Source organism: Eulemur rufifrons, chromosome 13, assembly GCF_041146395.1.
Source record: "Eulemur rufifrons isolate Redbay chromosome 13, OSU_ERuf_1, whole genome shotgun sequence".
Taxonomy (NCBI): Eukaryota; Metazoa; Chordata; class Mammalia; order Primates; family Lemuridae; genus Eulemur; species Eulemur rufifrons.
This window is the reverse complement of record NC_090995.1, coordinates 9441392-9465634: the sequence shown is the minus strand read 5'-3', so window position 1 is coordinate 9465634 and position 24243 is coordinate 9441392. Positions and strand designations below refer to the sequence as shown.

Below are 24243 nucleotides of genomic sequence, written 5' to 3'. Positions count from 1 at the left end.
GTGACATGTTTGCAGTCTGTCTGCATGTATGTATTTTTATTGTGGTAAAATATGCATCACATAAAATGTGCAATTTTACCTGTCAAGTGCACAGTTCTGTGGCATTAAGTATGTTCCCATTGTTCTGCAGCTGTCACCACCATCTATTTCCAGAACTTTTTCATCTTTCCAAACTGAAGGTCTGTGTCCATTGAAATAATAACTCCTCATTCCTCCCTCCCCAACCACAGTCCCCAGCAACCGCTATTCTACTTTCTGTCTCTGTGAATTTAACTATTTTAGGTACACCAGATAAGGACCATAGGACATTTGTCCTTTTGTGACTAGCTTATTTCACTTGGCATAATATCTTCAAGGTTCATTCATATTGTAGCATGTATTAGAATTTTCTTCATGTTTAAGTTTGAATAATATCCCATTGTGTGTGTGTGTGTGTGTTTGTGTGCGCGTGTGCGTGTATGTATATAATTTTGCTTTTCCATTCATCTGTCAAAGGACACTTGAGTTTGCTTCTACCTTTTGGCTATTCTGATGCATGATATTTTAATGATGTTCTCAAATTAGGATAGTGTGCCAAGGAGAGCATTTACCCTGACTAGTGGTGCTATCTAAAATCTGTTCTCTTTCTGCTAATTTAGAGCACATATTTATCCTCAGGGACTTAGTAATTGAACTGTTGAACCATATGAGGCTTTATTTGAATGTTTTTCTCCTTGCTTATTGACATCAATAATGATAGGTTTATTAAGATAAAATCTTGCCTTTAAAATTTTATTTTCTCATTAAACAAGCTATTTCTTTTTCCTAATTTATATTTTAAAAAGAGAGAGAGAGAGAAGGAATTGACCACATATGTCAGACTTGCTATGGAGTTGAGAATAAAATGAACCAGATGGATTTGCAAAAGTAGTAAGCACTTATTATTAAAAACACATGAATACTTTTTATATATTTAGGATATGTTTATCACACTTATCATCATTGAATTTGGTGGGGATTTAATTGCTATGGAATTGAGGGGTTTAGTGTACAATGATATACAACACTGTCATTTCATAATTTTTCTATTAGTCATGATCAAACTTAGTTTTTTGTTGGCATTTATTTGCATGCGATAATAATATTATAATTAAGACAATAGTGTTCTTTATGAGATAAATTAGTGACAACATGAATAAATTATTTCCTTATGAAGGATTAATTAATATTTTTTCTCTAAATTAAATCCCACCAGAGACTTAGTTCTTTCCTTGAGGCATTTATGAATTCATTAATACATGTGTATGTTGTCATTTGTACTTTGTAGTCATCTTTAGAAACAAGGTAAAGAAATGGCCATTTGAGATCTCCCACTTTCTCAAGTCAGGGAGGTGTGGGTGAGTGCTAGGTGCAGTGTGGGAGGTTGTTACTAGAGTCACCAGATAATCCTATTTTTCGGAAGAGTGTCAATTTTCATGAGCAGTCATGTCTGTCTTGGTTTGTCTCATCTTCCTCTTGTTCCCCTTTAAATCTCTAAGTTCATCGCAATTAGGGGATGACAGGAAACAAAAGTCCTTCAATCCAGAATGTCTCCCCCAAACATAAAATCTTCAGCTTCTGAGAGAAAATTACATACCATTGGTTTGATTTATGGTGGAGATTTTACTCTTTTACCTTGACTTCTAATGAACACTCTCATGACTTGGTATCTTCATACTATTGTGCCAATTAAAGCAAGAGGCTATTGACATGGAAGTTTAAATATTTCACCTCTTAGGAATTGGATGACAAGTAATTTATTAATCTGAGTTCCAACGACTAGTATAACTGAACAATGTCAATTCTTAGATTGTTGTCTCCTTTATTTCTTTGGAAAATATTCTGTGTGGACATTACTTAAAGGCATCCTTGTTGCTTCAGTCCACTCTCACTCAGTTCTGGATAAGAATGGGTATGATTGGGCCATGATTTGGACAATTAATGGAAGTTTTTCTTAATGTAGTCTTTTCACCAGCTCCCCGAAGAAAGATTGGGTTTCTAAAATGTCCAAGTCAAAATATAGCACATTCTTCATTTGCAATGCCTTCTCTTAGTTCATTATCCGCAAGCCTTCGAGTTTTGAGTTATAATAGATTCCTTTTCCACCTTCTGTTTTATATGTTCAAGCAGCTAGGCCTTTGCTCGTAACCAGAGTTGTCTGGTTTCCCCTAGAACAAACCTTTCACCTATTAACTTGGAAAATCCAAAGAATCAATACAACCTTTTTTCAGTACATGTGGCTGCACAAAAGCAACAGAGTTATTACCCTTAAAGAGAATCCCAAATGCAGTCTGCTAGATGGAGGGTTATGACCCCATGGAAAAAGCTAAACACTTCAAAGTGACTGCTCTCCATCCACCATAATCAGTCTAGAAAGGTACAAAGGATTTCTAAGTTTCAGCAAAATGCTTGTCTGGGATCATTGCATTTGCCTTTAAACTGCCTGTCACCATTTCGCCATGCTTAATTTTCTATTTTTAAACTTACATTTTCAGATAATTTGGTTTTAAAATTATATTTACATTTTTAACATCCCTTAATGAGCTTATTCCATCGGTAGCATCAACCTAATTATGAGTCACACCAGGGGCTCTTTTGCTGTGGATAGTTCTTCCAGTTTCTTCTGGATCAAAGATTGCTGGGCCATGAGCAATCTGCTCATCCGCTTCCTTGCCTCCTCAACTATTTTAGCCATGAGACTGTTTTACTACTTAGGATTTTAACAGGTCTCTGCCAGGTAACAATGCCATTTTGCCTCACAGAGAACAAGTATATTTTTTTCTTTGCAAAACCCAGAGTATATAGAGATGCTGGTGCTTTTAATTCTTTGGCCACACTCTCCACCCTCCGTAGTCATTCAGCAAATGTTCCTTGTGTCATTCAGTTTAATTGTGCCTCTGTTGAAGTTAGTCATTCTCAGTAATTAGGACCATCACTAAATTCACATGAGAAATCTAGTTAACTTTTTAAAGATCCTTTTATTGTGATACTCTTAATTTTAAATCTTCCCAACATTTATGTCTTCCTTTTTCCAGTTCTTTGTTTCACATTATTTTTGCCTCAAGTGTCACCAGTGATTTAGCAAAATGCACCAATATGTTTTTTTTAATCTCTTTAAGAGGGCTGAATTTTTAAACAACTCATTCCCCGCCCCCCCCCAAAAAAAACCCAAAAAAACCTTACAGAGTAAGTCCTATGGTCCTATCTTCCTAAAGTGGATGACAACATGGAATGATTAAGTCTAGCTAATTAACACAGCCATTTTTTTTCTTTTTCTATGTTGTTTTCTGGAGTTTGAGTATATGGACTTAAGTGAGGTTTCACTTTGTTTTTGTCTTCTTGGAATTTATTGAGCTTCTTAGATATGAGGGTTGATTTTTTAAAAATCAAATTGAGAATGCTTTATTTTTCTTCAAATATTTATTCTGTTCTAATCTCTCTCTCTCCTACTCTTCTAGAACTTGAGCTACATAATCTTAGACCACTTGAATTTTGGTTCAATTACGTTTTTTTTTTTTTTTTTTTTTTTTTGAGACAGAGTCTCACTCTGTTGCCCGGGCTAGAGTGAGTGCCGTGGCGTCAGCCTAGCTCACAGCAACCTCAAACTCCTGGGCTTAAGTGATCCTACCGCCTCAGCCTCCCGAGTAGCTGGGACTACAGGCATGCGCCACCATGCCCGGCTAATTTTTTGCATATATATATTTTAGTTGTCCATATAATTTCTTTCTATTTTTAGTAGAGACGGGGTCTCGCTCTTGCTCAGGCTGGTCTCGAACTCCTGACCTCCAGCGATCCACCCGCCTCGGCCTCCCAGAGTGCTAGGATTACAGGCGTGAGCCACCGCGCCCGGCCTCAATTACGTTTTAATGTATTTTTATCTATGCTTCAATTTAGATGGTTTCTACTGCCCAGTCTTTAAAATTCATTGATCTTCATTTCTACAGTGTCCAAACTTCTGTTAAGCATATCCAGTCAAATTTTAATTTGTATATTGTATGCTTCTTGTTCTATTTAATGATTAACTGTTTTAAAATCTGGGGTGCTAATTCCCACAGATATGTCATTTCTGTTTTGTTTTGTTTTTTCTATTTACTAGGTAATTTTTATTCTATGTATTGGTCCTATTTTTCTGTTTTTCTCATAACTAGTTTTTTGTTTTTTCATGCCAGGCATTGTGAGCATTAAGCTATTAAAGAGGGATTTTGTTGTCTGCAAGCACAACAGATTATGCACCCCAAGATTCAAGGGGACCCCTTTTTTGACTTTTAAAATGACATCTCTGTCCAGCCCTCTCATTTCATTAATTTTCCCCACATATTTTAACCACCCCAGCATCCCCAAACTCAGGTCTCTGTTGCCTTCACCTGGTGTTCTCTCTTTTTGGAATCTACCCCTCTGGATGTCATTTGAAAATTTTTCCCAGGCAGAAAACTAGATTGAACGTGGAGCTCACACATTGTGTTTCCCTTCTGTCAAGAAAGATATCACTGTATTGTCTACATTGTACAACGTTTGAAAACTGTTGCTTTCTGTATCTTGTCCAGATTTATAATTTTTACCATTGAAAAGTAAATATGATCCTCTTTTATGGCCAGAGACAGAACTCTCTGAAATTCATGGTTTTTTTAGTTTATTATATAAAAAAGGATAGAATAAGCTCGTTTAACTCATGTGAAACTAAGGTTTGCTTTAACAAAATGTAATGAATTTGTAGATTAATTTGAAGAGAATTGACATATTAATATTGGCTTTCCCACTAATTAACATGGTTTATTGGATTTTCTTTAAGGTCTTCCTAGAAAACTTAGAATTTTACATATTAAAATTTACACTTCTTTTGTTGGATTTATTCTTAAGTACATTATTCTTGTTATTTTTTGCTATTATAAAGAGTATCTTTTTGAATTTGTTGTTGGTACATAGAAATGTAACTGATCTTAACCTTGAGGGTAAATTAATATAAATTGACTTTTTTATTAGTTATAAAAACTTACATTTAACTTAATTACATTGCTAAACTCTTTTACTAAGTATAATAATCTACTTCTAGAATATTTTGTGTTTTCTTTGTTTACAATCATTGTCTGCTAAATAACAGGATTTTCCCCCCTTTTTTGATCTTTATACCATTTTTTGTTTATTTACTTAAGTCTTCCTGGTCATAATTCAAAGTAATGGAACTAGATCTGAGTCTTTGATTTCACTTCTAATATTAATATTTGCAACAAGGGCAATCTTGGATTTTGACTTATCTTACAGCTAAACACTGCAGCTTCTCCCTTTATCTCTGATTTGTTCCTTCTTTATTTTGGTCTTGTAGTGTTTCTTTACTTTTATGAGTACAGCAATGCTGCAATGTTTGTCTTCTCTCATATTTAGCTCTTTTAAAGCTAGTTATCAATCTTTCAAGGTATCTGATCTATAATACTGGCAGAAGTACATCTATGAAAATAATTGTGATGAAAAGAATTATTTTTGACAATGATTTTTTTTTGTTGTTGTTCTAACAATAATAATCTCTTCGTTAGGAACTGGTGTGCTTATGTACATACCAGGTTATCTCCCACAGTGATACTGGACAACCAGGTGACTTATATTCCAGGAGGGAGAGGATCCTGTGGTTGGCCAAGTGGATCCTGTCCTCAGAGGTAGGTAATGTTTCTGGAAAATAGCCACTGCATGCACCATAATCATTTATGTCCTGGAATATATAAAGTTAGTAATCCCAGATAAATATGTGTAGTAAGGTGAGGGGACAGTACTCACATTAGATTAAGATATATGACCTTCAGTAAGTTAAAACACAGATACTAGTAACACTTGCCTCATATGGTCATTTTTAGACGTACTTTCTCATCTCTCAAGTTTTAAAATGAGACAACACAGTAATATACCTAGCCTAGAGCCTGTACTTTATGAGTGTTCAATAAATGTTAACTCTCATGCTTGTTTCTTTTTTTACTATCACTATCACTTTTATTTTATGACCTGATGAACAATCTTGTCTTTTAATTCCTTCCTAAATCCATACACAAATTCGAATATTTATTGATAATTTTCTTTCCACACTAGTTCAAAGAGAAGTCCATAATTTGGCTCAGATTCTAAAATTTGGAAAGCTACTGGTTACAATTATGCATGGTAAAGCTACTAAGTGTGGCCTTTCTTCTTGTGTCTATTTTAATAGCCTGTGTTATTTGATTTTCATTTTTAAAAAAATCTGTGTCATTGTCCTAAAATGTGAGGCTAAGTAATTGATAAATACTCTGAATTCACATCGTCACAGTAGCTCAGCTGGGGGTGTTTCTGAAGAACCTGCAATAAAAGCTAAAATTGGTACTCAGGCCATGATGGCTAATGTTATGCAAATTGTCATACAAATAACTCAGGCAATGAATCTGACACATGGGCAATCTGGAACAGTGCACAGTAAGGATACATAAAATCAAGGTGTTTCTTAGTCCCTTGAGGAATAGCTAAGGTTCATGATCCAGAAAGATAAGCACATCTCAGGGATCTGGGAGAGCTGTGCTCAGTTCTGCTTTCTGCATTCACTCCCTCTGTGACAATTTCCTTGTCAATGTGAAACACAAAGAATACATTGTTAATTCTTTGGTAATGAAAATATTATCACAGTAACCCCTATCATACTGCCTTTCTGGGTTCAAGGTGAGCTCTTATTTTTTCTTCTCTTTAAACAAACCAGAAATATTTATCTTTTTATGCCTTTAAATGTCTCTCTTCATTCATTCACTATTTCAACACTTACACAATATTTGACACTTTCTTTTATCATGTTTGAGCTATATACAACAGAGATCCAGTTTGCCAAAACAAGAATATTGAATCCAATAATAATTCAAATATCTGCTTGAGCTCACCCTTACAAACTCTAAAAAGTCCATTTCCAAACTGCCTTACTTCCTTTGGCATTCTTTCTTTTTCTTTAAATTTCAGCATATTAGCGGGGGTGCAAAGGTTTAGGTTACCTATCTTGCCTTTGCCCCACCCAAGTCAGAGCTTCAAGCGTGTCCATTCCCCAGACGGTGCACACTGTCCATTCCCCACACGGTGTGAATATACTCATCCCCTTCTCCCCCCTCCCACCTGCCTGACACCCAGTGAATGTTACTACTATATGAGCACATAAGTGTTGATCAGTTAACACCAATTTGATGGTGCGTACATACGGTGCTTGTTTTTCCATTCTTGTGATACTTCACTTAGTAGAATGGGCTCCAGCCCTATCCAGGATAATACAAGAGGTGTTAGATCACCATTGTTTTTGTGGCTGAATAGAGAACTCCAGGGTATACATATACCACATTTTATTAATCCACTCTTGTATTGATGGGCATTTGGGTTGTTTCCACATCTTTGCAATTGTGAATTGTGCTGCTATAAACATTCTAGTGCAGATGTCTTTTTTATAGAATGTCTTTTTTTCCTTTGGGTAGATGCCCAGTAATGGGATTGTTGGATCAAATGGTAGATCTACTTGTAGCTCTTTGAGGTGTCTGCGTATTACTTTCCACAGAGTTTGTACTAGTTTGCAGTCCCACCAGTAGTGTATGAGTGTCCCTTCTTCTCCACATCCACACCAACATTTATTGTTTTGGGACTTTTTGATAAAAGCCATTCTCACTGGAGTTAAGTGATATCTCATTGTGGTTTTGATTTGCATTTCCCTGATGATTAGAGATGATGAGCATTTTTTCATGTTTGTTGGCCATTAGTCTATCTTCTTTTGAAAATTTCTGTTCATGTCCTTTGCCCACTTTTTAATGGAGTTGTTTGATTTTTCTTGCTGATTTTCCTGAGTTCTATATAGATTCTATTTATCAGCCCTTTATCAGATGTGTAGCATGTGAATATTTTCTCCCATTCTGTAGGTTGTCTGTTTGCTCTCATGATAGTTTCCTTGGCTGTGCAGAAGCTTTTGAATTTGATCAGGTCCCATTTATTTATTTTTGTTGTTGTTGCTGTGATTGCCTTTGGGGTCTTACTCAAAAATTCTTTCCCTAGGCCCATGTCTATAAGACTTTTTCCAACATTTTCTTCTAGAATTCTTATAGTTTCATGCTGTAGGTTTAAATCTGTTATCCACTGTGAGTTGGGATTAAGATGATATTTTACTGGACAGAATTATATACTGAATATAATTTACTGAATTAAATGGAGGTAAATGATTAGCATGCTTTTAGAGGTGGAAAGAACTATATAGCTCATTTTACAATTGAGGAATAACCTCAGACATATTGAGGTACCTGTCAATATGTTTTTTAGCAGAAACGAAAACCCAAGTCTCCTACAGCCCAGTCTGTTATAATGCATTTCCTTCACATATTCATGGTTTACTCATCTGGTAACTGTTGTTTCCACATAATTATATGTAACAAACTCTAGGACAAAAACACTGGAGGCTTGCCCACACAACATGGGTTTAAATCCCAGCAATACCACTTTTAAATATGGGACTTTGAGCAAGTTATTTCATCTCTCTACTCTTCATGATCCTTATCAGCAAAATAATACCTTCATCATAGAACTAATAATACCTTCATCATAGAACCAATGTGAGGATTAAGTAAGATAATATGCACCTGTAGACCCATTTGATAAATATCAGCTAAATATTGACATTATATGGATAATAATATTATATATGGTCAAATTGTGCTTATGACTTACATTTACACACCTAGAGCCTGTAATGTAGTGCCATTCACTAATTATATTGTAATTTTATTGATTGCTGTATTGAAATGTTACATTCATTTCATGTATATTTTCATTCTGTGGTTTCATCTAAGAAATAATATTTTCTCATGTTAGATGGTTTCTGTCTCTCTCAGAGCAATTACTATATGACAGAAATAGTAGACAGTATAATTTTAAAACCTGGGAGATGAGAAAGTGCAGTTTGAAAATGATAGTGGTTTTCCTAACTTCAAATAGATCACTAAGATCTAATTTGTTTCAAGTTATTTGATACTGATCTGGAAAAAATGCAGATCCTTTTAACTATATCAGTACAGGAAATAATAGGAATTGAAATATTAATAGAATAAGTTGTCTCCACATAACTCTTTAAAAATCAGAATTAAAAATAAGTTTTAACATTGGCTTAGCTAAATGCATTATCAAGGGAAGAGGTATAATATCTTTAGAAAATTAATGATAGGTATCAATTTAAAATACCCAATATTGTAACTACTCATTCTTTTTATAATATATTTGAAGAAACATAAATTTGGCAATGATATTGATGGTGAAGATTATGATTATAATAATGCCAGCTAACACACACTAAATGCATATTGTATTTCAAGCATGGTTCCAAGTACTTTACATTTATTATTCCAACTGACAATTTAATGTAAGAAAATAATATCTTCCCCCCCCCCCATGGCTCTCCTCTCTAGATCTCAGAAGATATCAAATCCTGTCTACAGGATGCAACATAAAATTGTTACCTCATTGGATTGGAGGTGCTGTCCTGGATACAGTGGACCCAAATGTCAGCCAAAAGGTATACTTAATATTAATTTCATAATAACAATTAGAAGCATAAAAATTCTGAAGTATAAGTAACTGATTCTAGTGAAGAAAAGAATTGCATGCTCCCTTTTGAACCAAGGTAAATTAATATGTAGGCAAACTACTAGGACCATTACCTTTTTAGAGCTTCCTAACTTGGTAGCTATTGTAGCACCCTAAAATCTCATAAGCTATCCTTTGATTTCTCCCCCCATTTTTATGTTGATTTTGTATGACGAGTCAATGGAGATCTGACTAAATATCCTACTTATTCTTAATTATATGCTATTGAGGCATGTCTTATTAAGATATCAGGAATACTAATTTTATAGTTTTAAATAAATAATTATTCAAAGTGACTCACTGTAGGAACAAGACAACCCTCTAGTTTTATTTCAGTTCAATTATTTGAAATAATGTGCATGTGAATGAAATTCAATATTAAATAATGTACAAAGTGTGTCATGAATAATTCTCCTTTTTTGTATCTTAATGGAGCCATTTTTTTCAACTGTGATTTTAAGGATTTTCCAGTGGTGAGGCTGATCAAACACATGGTAACCCAATGTGGCCTAACATCCATGTGACTATTATTTTGCTTTTGGCTTTAAACAGGTTTCCTTTGAAAAATAAGATATGGCATCAGCATACATATTTTAAATGAATGAATATTATAAGAAAAGCCATTAGCAGTGGTGGGGAGTTCAATCAACAGTGTAAGAGACTGTGATTAAAAATTAATGTTAAGTGTGGAGAAACCATTATGCTTCACATTAAGAAAAAGAAAGCATAATACAAAAGCTCTAGGAATCTTGCAGTTTAGTTAGGGATATTATATATGGTTTTGCTAGCCCATACAATGAGAATCTGTGGGGAAATTTCACTCGAATGCTGTTCTGTGTCTGGCTGAAATTTCAGAGATGTTATAAAAATTCAACATATTTTTAAGACTGTAAGATGACTATGTACTGCACTTATAGTCAAGTAAAATAAACTTTTAAAGAAAATATAATGTATACTAAGATATTTGGAAATGAGTTAATTTAGCATATTCTAAAATGATCCACATATGACCCTGCTTTTCAAAGGACTTTGGATTTCTATGAAGGGCACAAATATACTCACAATGGTGAAACGTATTTGTCTCTAGTTCATATTTGGCAAATGGTTAAAAATTCTGGGCAGTACTTAGAATTATATTTCTAAAGTCCATATTTATCATCTTATAGAAAGAAGGATATCTTGAGATTATTAATTCCTTCTTCATTATTTCTGGAAGGTTCAAGTGTTTGTTTGCAGAGTACCCTTTTAGAAATGTAGAATATTACAAATCCTATTGCATGCAAGGGGCTGAATGTAGACATATGGCAAGGAGCAAAGCCTATAGGTCAAAAAATGTCATGGGCTCCAGATGATGAGGACTGCTGTTGCTTCATGCTTCATCCTTCTATGCTTGCTAATCAATTCTTTGTTATATGGTGGATTACAATATGCATAAGAAGGAAAAAAAAACAGAACTCCATCATTAGAAATATACACACAAGAAACAAAGACTGGTTGACAATTTTTACTATCTACCAGGTACTGTCATTCCCTTTTTTCAAAGTATTATGTGAAATATATAAATTGAATTCAAGTAGGTTAGCTTTGATTGTTTAATGACACCTTGTATTTTAATTGGAAGCAACCTGTAGATATCTTTTATACTAGATTTACAAATCATTGTCTTAGTTCCCATTGGCAAAAATGTCCCAGGACAGTTCTGATTATGACCTTCTGTCACAATAGTATAATTCGAACTACTCATTATTCAGGTCTCTGCTAATTAAGGTGTTGTAGAAAGGTGTCTTTTTGGTTGGAATCTGCAGTGGCAATAATGTTCTGGTGGCAGAGAGGCCCACTGTGTCACGTTGTCATACAATCAATTCTGATACAGCTTTGATTCCAGAAGAAACTCCTGTTGCTCCTATGATACTCTATCCTATTCTTTGCTTTCATTACAGAACATAAAAACTATTGAATTTTTTACTAGTGCAATTGATGCACTGGTTGTATCAAGAACTACTGTGTCTCTTTTTCCTTTGAGCCATTCTTCGTTATCTCTATCCTGAGGGTGTTTTTGAACATTTTTCCCTTCTGTTGCCTACCCAATTACATGCCAAGTCCCCCTCACCCTTTTTTTCACACTTTATGTATGTGCCAACAGTGTTGTTTATTCTCATACGGGAGAGAAAATTGTCTCCCCATAAGAATAAACAGTGTTTCACAATTCTATGTTGTCTCATATGACAAACTGCCCCAAATATGGCAAGAATAGTTATCTTGGCTCATCCACTCTTTAACCTCCTCTGAGACCTCAAGCATTTGGAATAACCTGGTTATGGAACCACCATGACAGCCGCTTCAGTGCCAGTCCCTCAGAACACCAAGAGATTATTTTATTCGTAAAAAATGTGTGAAGTGGTACATAAACTTCACAGATCTTGGCTTCCCCAACAAGTTTCCTTTCCACAGACAAAATAAATTCCATAATGTAAAAATAATGATTTCCTTTTAATTTATAGTAGGGAGATCTTTTACATTTACAAGAAGCATTAATAGATCAAGAATAAAATGGGGTTTCTAGCAACTATAGTCTCTTTTACTTCTTCTCCTCCACTTTTCTACCCTTCTTTCTTTTTCTTTCTCCCCCTCTCTCTGTAGATTCATCCCCAGGCTGTTGGGAAGGGATGTGACAACTCCAAATCCATGGGACAATTCTCTCTGGTGTCTTATTCCACAATACACTGATCTGCCACACGTGCACTTTAGCTACAACTCATATAATCAAAATACTGGTAGTTATTGTTCCAGATCACCTTATTAAAAACATTAGTCATACTATCAAAAGGAAACCAATTTTTTAAAAAGTTAAGTGAACAGAACTTTTTTGAGAAAAAAGGATTATTAAGTCTAACATCAAAGTAATAGTTTTGACATATTTTTCATTTGTTATGCCTTTTTCTCACTTCATATATATAATATTTCCACATAATGAGGGGTGAATCATCAAAGATTAGAGTGTACAAGAGTTTGGCATTCAGAAAGGGATCTAATTTCGTGATATGGTATTCAACACAGTTTTCAAAAAGTCAGTAGTAACATACCACTTAAACCTATTTTATAAAATTTGCAATAATGCACCTTTCCAGTAGATGTCTCTAAAATATTCTGAAGTAGAACAAGGAAATTGTGATTTTCTTTAATGACACAAAGGGCAGGGATTTAAATCCAAATAGTGTTAGATTATAGAAGATGAAAACTTCTTTGCAAATCTGTTTTTAAAAATCCAATCTGCTTTAGTTAGATCCTTTATGCAGAAAAAAAAAGTATTTTATAAATTCATGTTTTATAAAATTTATCACAAATATTATGAATGCTGAAAACACAGGAGCATGCACAGGTATTAAAATAAACTGACCTCTACCATATGTTATGAATATATGACAAATATTTGGTTTTACAAATGCTGTGAAATAATTCAGTACACTATTTAAGATCTGCTATAACAAACATTTTAAATATGGGGCCTCTCCATCAACAGTATTTTAAAATGTATTCCACATAATATGGATTGAAAATTATAGTACTCAAAAGAGGAATCATTTGTATTTCCTGTATTTTTGCATATCTAGTTTTTCCCAGTGGTGGTTAACACTTTCCTCTTTGAGAAACATTACCTCCCATAAGCATCTTGCACAATAAAACTATGATACATCTAGTTAAGGAACACTGTGTACCTTAAGTCTTTATTGCACCAAACTGCCTACTTCAATTTAACTAATAAATCTCAGTAAATCTTTATACATACCCTGAACATTCACTATGCAAGTATTCACTTGATATTGCAGGAGCAGCTAGAAATCTGTCTTCTCAAGCCATCCAGGAAGTCCTTCTGGTTTTGAAGGGGAGAGAGCAAGCATCCTCATTACTGAGTTGCCATTAATGACTTCCTCCATATGGCCCAAAGGCCTGGAAGGAAAACAAAAAAACTTGCAAATAAAACCTGTCTAATTAAAAAAGAAAAAAAAAATCTAATAAGGAAGCTGTTGCTTTTGCTCTTGACACTTGCCGACCTTGCTTCCTTCTCTAAGTCCTTGATCTGCCCAGGTCAGGATCTTTTTTTCCATTGCAGGGGAAAAAAAGAGTCATTGTGTTGGGAGAAAAGAAAAAAAAAAAAAGAATCCAATTTAGAAAATATATTTCATCTTTTAAAAATCTGAAGTGCACAAAGATCTTTAAGATTTAGTTGATTTAAATGCCCTTGTGTCTCTGCACCTATCGCTTAGAAGGGACCAAGAAAAAAAGACTTAGAAATCTGCACTCTATGGAACAAAGCAAAAGTCTGTGCTTAAGCGAAAGAGAAGATAGATTACTTGGAAAATCTAGAATCTGTGGCAATCCTTGTGGTAGAGAATGCATTTGGGGAGACGGAAAGATTGCTAAATAAAAAACAAAAGAGCAATGATCAATGAGGCTCTTTATCACAGGAAAGTAACTGACTCTACTGTCAGAGATCCTATCATCTCTGGGCTGTGTCTAGTCAAATCCCCTGCAGTAAGTTGGGATGAATGCAAGCATTGAACTTCAGTCCACAAACAGAGCTAGGAAAAGATGACATAAACTATTGAATTTGTAAAACAGGCATTTCAAGTTTTTAACAGCCTTGGCAGAGACTCCATCCAGTGAATTCCAGAGCAAAGAGGTTTATGTGACAATTGGATCTCAAGGATCTTCGTGTGACACTTAATAGTTGTTTCCTTTACTGGGGAGTACAGTTTTCTCGCCTAGTTTCTAGAAACAATTAATTTAACAATAACTATAGCTAAGAGCAAATGGGAAGCTTTATGTGTGTAGAATGATTCTGGTAATTTCAATTTTAAATGATAAAAATTTCTAGCATTATTTGAATCCAACATTTACATACCAAGTAAAAATAATCCAACAAAAATAATGAAAATTGAGCTGATTTCATTCCAGACACATAACTTAATTGTTTTATATTGAATTTATTTTTGATACTGAATTGATATTATTTTTATATTATACATGATAAAAGATGGTCCAGACTGATAGTTTCCCAATATCATTAGATTACCTAGGACTGAGATTCTAATTGATGATTTTTGTTTTTTTTTTTTGTCAGATTCAAAAAAATCGTACTCATGATATCTGAAAGAAATACTTTAAAATTTAAATTTTTGTCTCTTTTTCATTGTCTTTAATAATGTATTATAAATTTCTGAATTATAATTACGAAATAAGCTATGCACTTAGAACAATTAACATATACTAATAAGTAAACTAAAGTAAGCCTCAAATGATTCAAAAGTTCTAGCAACTACATAATCATAGTTAATGATAAACTGATCATTCTACTAAAACACTGAGTATTTTATGAAGTCTAGCACTGCATGACCATGGGCCCAACAAAACGCTAATTCTGAAAAATAGTTCTCAGATGTTGGCATGACAGGAATTCCATTCATCATGCATCCTACAAAATAAATCCTTTATTATGTCCTCACAGTTAACTTGGAATGAGTTAATACTATAATTTTTATAACTAAGTTTGTCAGTTATTATACTTTATAATGATGTTTTTGCCAACAGGTATGGCTTCATTTCAGTGTTTTAAAAATTGGTAGACCCCATTGGTACGTACTGGCTAAACACAATCTGGGAGTTGGGGAATAGGAAATGTTGCTGGATGAGACTAAGGAGCGATAGTCTAGTTTTTGCGTGGAAAGGGGATTTTATTTGTGAGACATTCTAAATTTGTCGGTGGGCTCTAGAACTGATTGCTGCAAAGGTAGCAGGAACACTGTTCCTACACTTCCATGCTCAGCAGTAACTCTTCAGGGATCTTGTGTTGTAATAACAGAGAACGGCAATGTCTACGCGAGTGAATGTGGAAGCTGTGAAAAGCACCTTGCACCCTCCGCCCACTTCACTTACACTTTGTAATGGTCCACTTCCTTATGGAATGATGCAATACTCAAGGTTTCCATTGGTTTGACTTTTAATAAATCATGTCTTGAACTCATGCCCTTGTTATCGACGGGCATGCTGTTTAAAAATCTGTGCAGGATTGATTTCTGGATTGCAATTTTAGTATGAAAATATTGGTATTTTCTGCCTTATCACAATGAATTTACCCGTTAGAATTGGAAAATTTAGCAATTTGTTCTAAATGAGTATTCCTAACCAGGGCCATGCATCAAAATCACCTGTAGAGTTTTAAAAAATACACAAGGGCCCAATTCCCCAGAATCGATCTACTGAATCAGAATCTCAGGTGGAGAAATGGAAAGAACATGGACACTTAATGTTTCAAGGTTTATAGGAACTTCTGATTTCCATCCATGCTGGAAAAACCAGTATTCAAAGGGATGTAAAAAAAATAATGTGTCAGAAGTTAATGATAGAAAAGGAAACTTGAATGGTTACTTTGTATACCCCCAAACAATGTAGTCTTTGTTTTCACCAAGTTATGCCTCCCTTGTAACAAAGTATCCGCCACCTACAGTTATGGCACTGCCTTTAAATGCACTTGCTGGTTTCCTCCCTGCGATCTAGCTCAAAAAGTTAATCAGGGAAAGACCATTTTTCATCTTGTGAAATCCACCTGTTCTTACTGCTACAACTATTTATAAATTTGTATCCTGAACATTCTACCACTGGTCAGAGAAACAGGGAAAATGGTAAGGTAGGAAGTTGCTAAGGAAGATTTATCTTGATGCTTTACTGCAGTGGTTTTCAAACTTCAGTGTGCATCACCTGGAGGGCTCGTTAAAACACAGATTGCTGCCCTACTCCAGAGTTTCTTAAAATTCTTAAGAGTTTAAGTGTTTCTTAAGTTAGTAGGTGTGGGGTGGGGCCCTAGAAGTTACAGTGTCAAAAGTTCCCAGGTGATGCTGATACTACTGATTCAGGGGCCCCAGTTTGAGAACCATGGCTTTACTTTCTAGTTACACTTGGGCAGATTTACCTTTAAGCTGCCAGAAAAAAATGCTTTATTATACCAGCTAAGGAAGAACCATGATAAAAAAATTTATGCAATTATTTAATGGATATATTTGTATGAATTAATTTGAATTTAGGCTACAAGAACCTTATTTAAAATTTTTTTTTTATTATTTTAGAGACGGGGTCTCACTATATTACCCAGGCTGGCCTTGAACTCTTAGCCTGATTTGCATGAATCCTCAGACTCATGAATAGCTGAAACAGGCATGTGCATCCTGCCCGGTTTATAAGAACCTTATTGCTAGGATTTAGCAGAAGATCAACACTTTTCCCCACCTTCTTCAGCCCACAGGGGGTTATATTTTTCCCTAAGTTTAGATTGTTTCTGTCCACTAAATAAACCAAAAATTACTCAGGACTTTATATAGTATAGTGGAGGAAAAGAAATAAAAAAGAAACAGAATCAAAACAAAAATCTTGGACATGAATGGAAATTTAATTTAGCTCAATGTCCTGAAAAAGAAAGCAAAATTCAATCTAACAGTAGAGACGAAATCAAATTAAAGTCAAATATATTATACTTTGTATGGAGTAGAGAAGCTTCAGTAGTATTGTCACAGTCACTTATGCCTTAGGGAGGATAATTAACATGTGCCAAAGATGCAGTTTCATTGGTTCATAATTTCACATGGGAAGAAGCACAGCCAGACACCAAACACTTGTTTCCTCATGTCTGATATGCAGATTTCAATGGATACATTTTTCATTAGAAGTCTGCAAATTATAGGCATATATTATTTGACGTGTTAAATATTTTTAATAAATCTTCCCTCTAAATTATTTTCCCCAGTGAAATACTATTTAGCCATTTAAAATATTGCTTGATTCATGGAAAATGGGAAGCCATTCTTTAGCAGAGTAAATTTATTTTACAAGAATTTCTGTATGTCTGAAATGTTACTGAGTTGCGTGTTGATCTCCTTGAAACATGCCTATAATAGTTGACCTTTACTTTTAGGCCATTTTGAGACTATGTATTTTTTAAAAACCTGAGAGCAACTCGTTTAAGTGGCACTATTAATTAAATAGCTCTATTTTTCAGTAAGAAATGCGTAGCTCTCCCTTATTTCTAAGTAGACCACCAGTTGGAAATTGCCTTGTTAAACAATCAGCCTTTGTGGCCGTCCACTTAAAAAGCTGCTATGGCTTTTAACACAGCAGATTTTTAAAATCCTTTCAATTATGCAGGCAGTTTACATCTGCTAGTTTACACTGCTCCCCCAAACTACCATCCATTTTCGCTCAAAGGAGACCTGAATAATTTTATTCTTCCCAGAAAGAATTAGAGTCGTGCACTTCCAACTCCAATTGGTGTCATATTGCCCTATGGTTGGGGGCGGAGCAGCTTACTCTGCAATCATCCCAGCCCATCATGCTTCAGTACACGGGAAAATGAATGTCAGCCACATTACTGCTCAGGACTGGAAAACATGAGGCAGTCCTAGTGCTTAACTCTCTCCCTTCTCTTTCTGCTTCTATCCAGCCCAGGAACAGCAGCAACTGATACACACCAACCAGGCTGAAAGTCACGCAGCTGTTGGCAGAGGGTCAGCGGAGCAGCAGCAGCAGCAGCAGCAGCAGCAGCAAGACTGTGGTGACTCAGGTCATAGACTGTAATTACTATCATCTCTAACCCAATTGTCGTCAACACTATTTATTACAATTTCCAAACAAGAAATCTCTTCGCTGTCAAATGTTTGATGGTGACACATTAACATACCTCTCAATTCTTTTCTGTTGGTGCTGGATGTTGGGAGAAATTGTAGATGACCGGTAGGTGCCCAGACCGAAAGGACCATGCAGCAACATAATTATTGGAGCTCTGTGTGCAAACACAGGAGAGTAAAAATGCTGTGATACTGGATTGTAAGGAAATCACAGGTTTCCAAAAGAAAAGCAAATTTTGTCCTTCAGACAGGATGATCATAGAAGAATGTTGACAGGGAAGGAAAGGTTTGATCACGTTAAGAGAAGCAGGAAGGCTCTCTTCCATTGGCTGATAAGAGATCACTGAAGGGTGTTGATCACTGACTAAGAAAAAAAATTGTGGCTAAAAACGAACAAGAACCTCATGTTGATCCAAAGTTGGCCTGTCACATATTTTCTCATATTTGTAATCATAAATGCTATTTCATTTCATTTAGACTTTAGCTCTTACAAATGTAAGGTTGGTTACTGCTAAAAACATCTAGTCACTATGTTTGGCATAGAACCAGTCATACAAGACATTCATTGAGAAATGTGACTTACAGGGCTCTCTTAAAGAATGAAGGTGACTATGCCTTAGATATTGCACTGTAATTTTTTAAGGGATTGGAATTCAGTATCTTTATAAAATACTATAAAATTCTTGAATTAGTCAAATGTATATGTAAAGGCATGGAGAGTATTGCTATACAAAGTGCTCATAACTAAATTCTAAATCTTTATCTCTTATTAAAGAATACCTCAGGTAACAACAAAATTCTCAGAATATAGTTACAACTACATACATATTTGTGTGTGTATGTGTGTGTGTGTGTGTATACATTTTTAATGCTGGGGCATTGGATTTGGAAGCCAAAAATGAGCCATTGGCTGGGCAACTTTAAGCAAATTATTTTGATTTTCTGACCATTCATTTTTTCATCTATTGAGAGTGTAACAATAACTCTTTGAAATTAAAAAAAAAAGACTGAAAATTCTGAGCAAAGTTAAAACATTTAGAAATCTAAGACAGTATAATACTTTTTTTTTTTTTTTTACAAATTTCTACACTTAAATAGTCTTAACATTTAGTTGTCATTTGCTAAGTGAATATAGTCTATTTTTCAGATAGATTACTGCAAAGATGGTTTATTTGAATTACCTTTAAACTTATGAAATTTGAGTGGTTTTAAAGCTATTTTTCATGGTTCCAATATTCTTTCCTTCTGCATGCAGCAGTGATGCAAAAACTGACTGACCAGATGAACTACCAGGCAACAAAACTGACTCTTCTACAGAAGAAGTTTGATAATATTTCTTTGGCTGTGAATGATGTAAGGAGCACTTACTACTCCCTAGAAAAGAAAATCAGTGAAGATAAAGGCAGAGAATTTCAATCTTTTCTAAAAGGTAAAAATAAAATAAAATGAATTACTCATTCAGTTAAGACAAAAAGCAAATGATTCATTTCTCTTTCCTAACATCACTTTGGGATATTTGCTTTAGATCAGATGGTATAGAAATTTATGACAGATATTTTTTGAATAAGATATTTTTAAATCACTAAACTTCTGAAATAATTTTAATCATCTAAATTTTTTTTTACTATGTATTCTAATCATTGACTGAATATTCCATCTGGTTGATTGACATTATGTATCTAGTTATAGCCTAACTTGTATTTATTTCTAGTTAAAATGAGCCATACTTAATTTACTTCCATTGTGGGATCCAGTTCAAGAATAAAGATGAGGTTAAGGGAACTACTATATGACCAAGAGATCCCACTGCTGGGTATATGTCCATGGGAGGAGAATTCAGTATATTCAAAAGATACCTGCACTCCCATGTTTATTGCAGGACTATTCACAATAGGCAAGATTTGGAATCAATCTAAGTGTCCATCAACAGATAAATGGATAAAGACATTGTGGTACACAATTGAATATTATGTAGCCACAAAAAAGAATGAAATCCTGCCATTTGTAACACCATGGATGGAACTGGAGAACATTATGTTAAGTGCAATAAGTCAAGCACAGAAAGACCAGTCTCCCATGTTCTCACTCACATGTGGGAGCTAAATGCTAAAAACAATTGATCTCATGGAGATAGCAAGTAGAAGGATGGTTACCAGAGGCTGGGAAGGGTAGTGAGGAGGGAGGGATAAAATGGGGATGGTTAACGGGTGCAAAAATGTAGTTACATAGAATGAACAATATCTGATATCACAACAAATTAGGGTATACTTTAAAATACCTAAAAGAGTGTAATTGGAATGTTCCTAACACAAAGAAATGATAAATTCCTATGATGATAGATACCCCAATTATCCTGACTTGATTAATTCACATTGTGTGCCTGTATCAAAACATCACATGTGCCCTATAAAGATACACAACTATTCTGTGCCCATAAAAATTAAAAAATAAACAAATCAATAAAAGTAAATTTTATGAAAACAAACAAAAAAAAAAGATGAAGCTGAGAGATGGATGATCAAGGCAGCTACATGCATGGCTGTCTCAATACTGTTAACGAAGACATTGAGGATAAATCTGAAAAGCATTGTTATCCCAGAAATTATCCAATTCATGGCATAAAATCAATTAAATATATCCTGAAAATTCCATTATTATTATTAAAGAATAATAATTTCTTTATAAAAATGAATAGGCTTTGCTTGGCTTTGTGCTCTTGGAACAACAGGCTTAAAAGCAGGTTGTGTTCCTTTCTGGAGGCTTTTAGGGGAAAGGAGTGTACATTATTCTGCCTGCCAAATATATATATATATATATATATATATATATGAAGTAGTTGCTGTGATAGTGTTATGCACAGGGTACAATGGGACCCTTTGAGACTTGCAACAAATCCAGTCTAAGAGGACCAGGGAAGTCTTCTGGAAAGAGAAGCAATCTCAAACTATGAGTTGAAGGGTCAGGAGGAGTTAACCAGGCAAACGGGCTTCAGGTAGGGTTTGGATGTTCTAGGCAAAGAATCTGGTTAACTCAGAATGTCCCAATTCATTGGATTTATTGTATGTTTCCAAGTTTCAGGCTTACTGGTCCCTTTTCCTTTGCTTTACTCATTTAAAAAGTATCACTGTACAACCCCATTTCTCACAAGTTATTTTTTTCTCTATTGGGGTTTTCAGATAAAAAAGATAAATAGCTGGAGATTTGACATACCACCTACCAGTACAGATACTTATGTAGCTCAACAACAACCATGATTTTTTTTTTTTAAATCACATAAATAATTGTTGCTATTGAGCCACTGAAAGAAAGCTCCTGTCCTACATATTTGGTATGGCCCAAACTTACCAAATCCAAGTATCAGAGAGAACCATTTTTTTTCCCTGAAGTGATAGTACAATAAAGAAGTCAACTAGAAACAGTATATAATTGACTGTAACTATGTGAATGAAATTTGCGTAGCAAAATTTGGTCCTCATGACCTGAGAGAATTAGGCCCGCCATCTGCTTTTTGTGAACTACGAGGCTACTAACAAAAATTCTGGGACTGACACAAGAGAAAACACACACAGCAACAGCAACAATAATGAAATTCCCTCCTCAATAGGAGGGATTAATTGTGTACTGAGTGCAATCATTAATTATAAGAACCAGAGGGCTTGTAGTTAATGAATGTTCTTACAGGAAACAAAAACAAGACCCACCCCCAAGGTGCGTGCTTGCGTTGCAAAACCATAGCTTCCTCCTATAGTTTACATCCCAGGTGAAAACACTGCTTCATCTGCCAGTAGCCACAGAAACTGTTGAAAATCAAATGTCTCAACTCCTTAAGAGGTATCCGAATGTTATGAAAAGACCAAACATTCACAATCAGAGAAGGTCATGCCACGGTGTCTGGTAGCAAATATATTTGTTAAATCGCGAAATACAATCTCATCTTTTTAAGAAAGTAGAAGCACATAGACACGTGAAACGGAATCAAAGAGAATTAAAATGATATACCCACTCAGATGTTAACGTAAAGCACTTTGACATATTTTTGAAAAATTTTATTCTTGCACAAATGCTTCTTTAGTAACAAATTGTAGAAATGTTATCTGAATAGCTCCTCATCCCAAAACAAATTTTTAAGCTAATAGTGTGTTTTATATCTTTTCAGAAACTGTTGTGATTTAGCCCTTTCTTTAACTTATTTTTCTATAAAGGTTTTAAAACATAACAGCCCAAGTACCTCATATTTTTCATATTCATTTTGTTTTCCTAATTACGTTGACCGAGATTCTGTACTGAATATATAGCTACGGTGTTTTTACCTATTGTCATTCTTATTCTGACTTTCAGGTTACGTAGTTTTTTGTTTTCTGAAGTTAAATGCCTATTGTTATTGTTCACAACTAATTAATTCAGTCAATAAAGCTTAAGTTTTATTTTATCTTTTTTAATCTCAGAAAACATCTTAAAGTCAAAATTATAAGGTTATAGCTAAACGAAAGTCTGATACACAACCTCAAATATTTTATTGTATTTAATCAAATTTTTGATGTCATGTGAATTAAAGAGAATTTTAACCAAAGGGAAATGATTAAATGATCTTGTAGAAAGAGCAGTAAAAATAAATTTGCTATTGAGCAGCACTTTACTCTCAGTGAAGCTAAGATATTCTATTGTTACCACCAGCATCTAATTTTCTAAATTTCATTTTCTGTGTAGCATATAGAATGTACTTAATGGATATTTGTTGAATAAATGGGTGACTGGTTAAATGCTAAGCAAAATTTAGAACATAAAAATACTTTAAAACCTTTCAGGTGAGATTATCCATGTCATTAGATACCAAAGCTAGGACTATTTCTGTATCACTCCTCTTAATTATGGTTATTTAGTCTTTTCTAATTAATTTCACCTTTCCTTAGTACTTTGGTGTTGTGTGTCATTCATTACTATTCCATACTTCACATTTTTTTTCTTTTACATACAAATTGATCTTTACTTTTATTTTTTTTTTTTTTTACTTTTAAACTGATTTCAGTTTCTACTAGATTTGGAAAAAGTAAACTGAAATATCTTTTCCTTTTTCTTCATTTGGCACCATTGATCTTTAGGGTGTAGGATTTCCAGGGAAATGATTATCCATCAAAACCATCACATTTATAGCTTTGTCTTTGTACCAGATGAATTAAAATCAAGATGCTCAAGCAATACATCAATACTATTTCTTATAATTGCTCTTTCACAATAATTTTTAAGTAAGCCCCTCACGCATGTTAAATACTTTTAAAAACATACTTACAAAATAGAGACATGTAGAACCTATATTCATTTTTATACTATAATGATCTTTCTTGAATAGGCTACATGGTAGCCATAACTCATTTGGCAATATCCTGTTGTACAGACTTTCCTGTTTAAAATGCTTTGCATTATGTTGCCTGTATTTTACATTATAGTCATTGCCTCTATTTTGAATTTGAATGGACATATCTTCCATTTATGTGTGCTTTGTAGCTAGATGCTATTCATGTAACTATACCTCAAAGGCATGTTTTATTTTTTCCTGTTTTCTGTCTTTGTATGCAAAAGGTTTCTTTTTTACATTTTTAAATACTCATTTGCTATTCTAAATAGTTCAGAATAGTCCAGTACCCTTTTCTTTTTCTTTTTTAAATGCTACTTTTAGAGCTTACCCCAGTCTTGGCTTATGATTAGTCTTTGCTTTCTAATATTGAAGATACCAGTATGTGTATCATTAATGGCCAGTTTACTCTTGTCTTTTTGCTAAAAATTAACATCATATTATGATAATCAGGTATATCCTGAATTTCTGTTTTCATTTTTGGTTGAGTTAGTTTTACAATCCTCAAACCTCTCATTATTATTATTCTATTGTTATTATAAACGATGGCTAAATCTTATGAATATTACTTCATTTTTCTTCACTTAGGAATCTCATTAA

The 24243-nt window shown here is 34.2% G+C and overlaps 1 protein-coding gene across 1 annotated transcript in view; it reads left to right on the top strand.

The window, feature by feature from the left end:
- The window catches only part of MMRN1 (multimerin 1), a 43366-nt gene that overhangs the window by 5071 nt on the left and 14052 nt on the right, over nt 1-24243 (top strand). Inside the window, exons 2-5 of the mRNA XM_069485508.1 lie at nt 5547-5666; nt 9444-9550; nt 18110-18229; nt 19549-19722. Coding sequence (XP_069341609.1) covers nt 5547-5666; nt 9444-9550; nt 18110-18229; nt 19549-19722 — 521 coding nt within the window. The remainder of the gene's footprint in view (nt 1-5546; nt 5667-9443; nt 9551-18109; nt 18230-19548; nt 19723-24243) is intronic.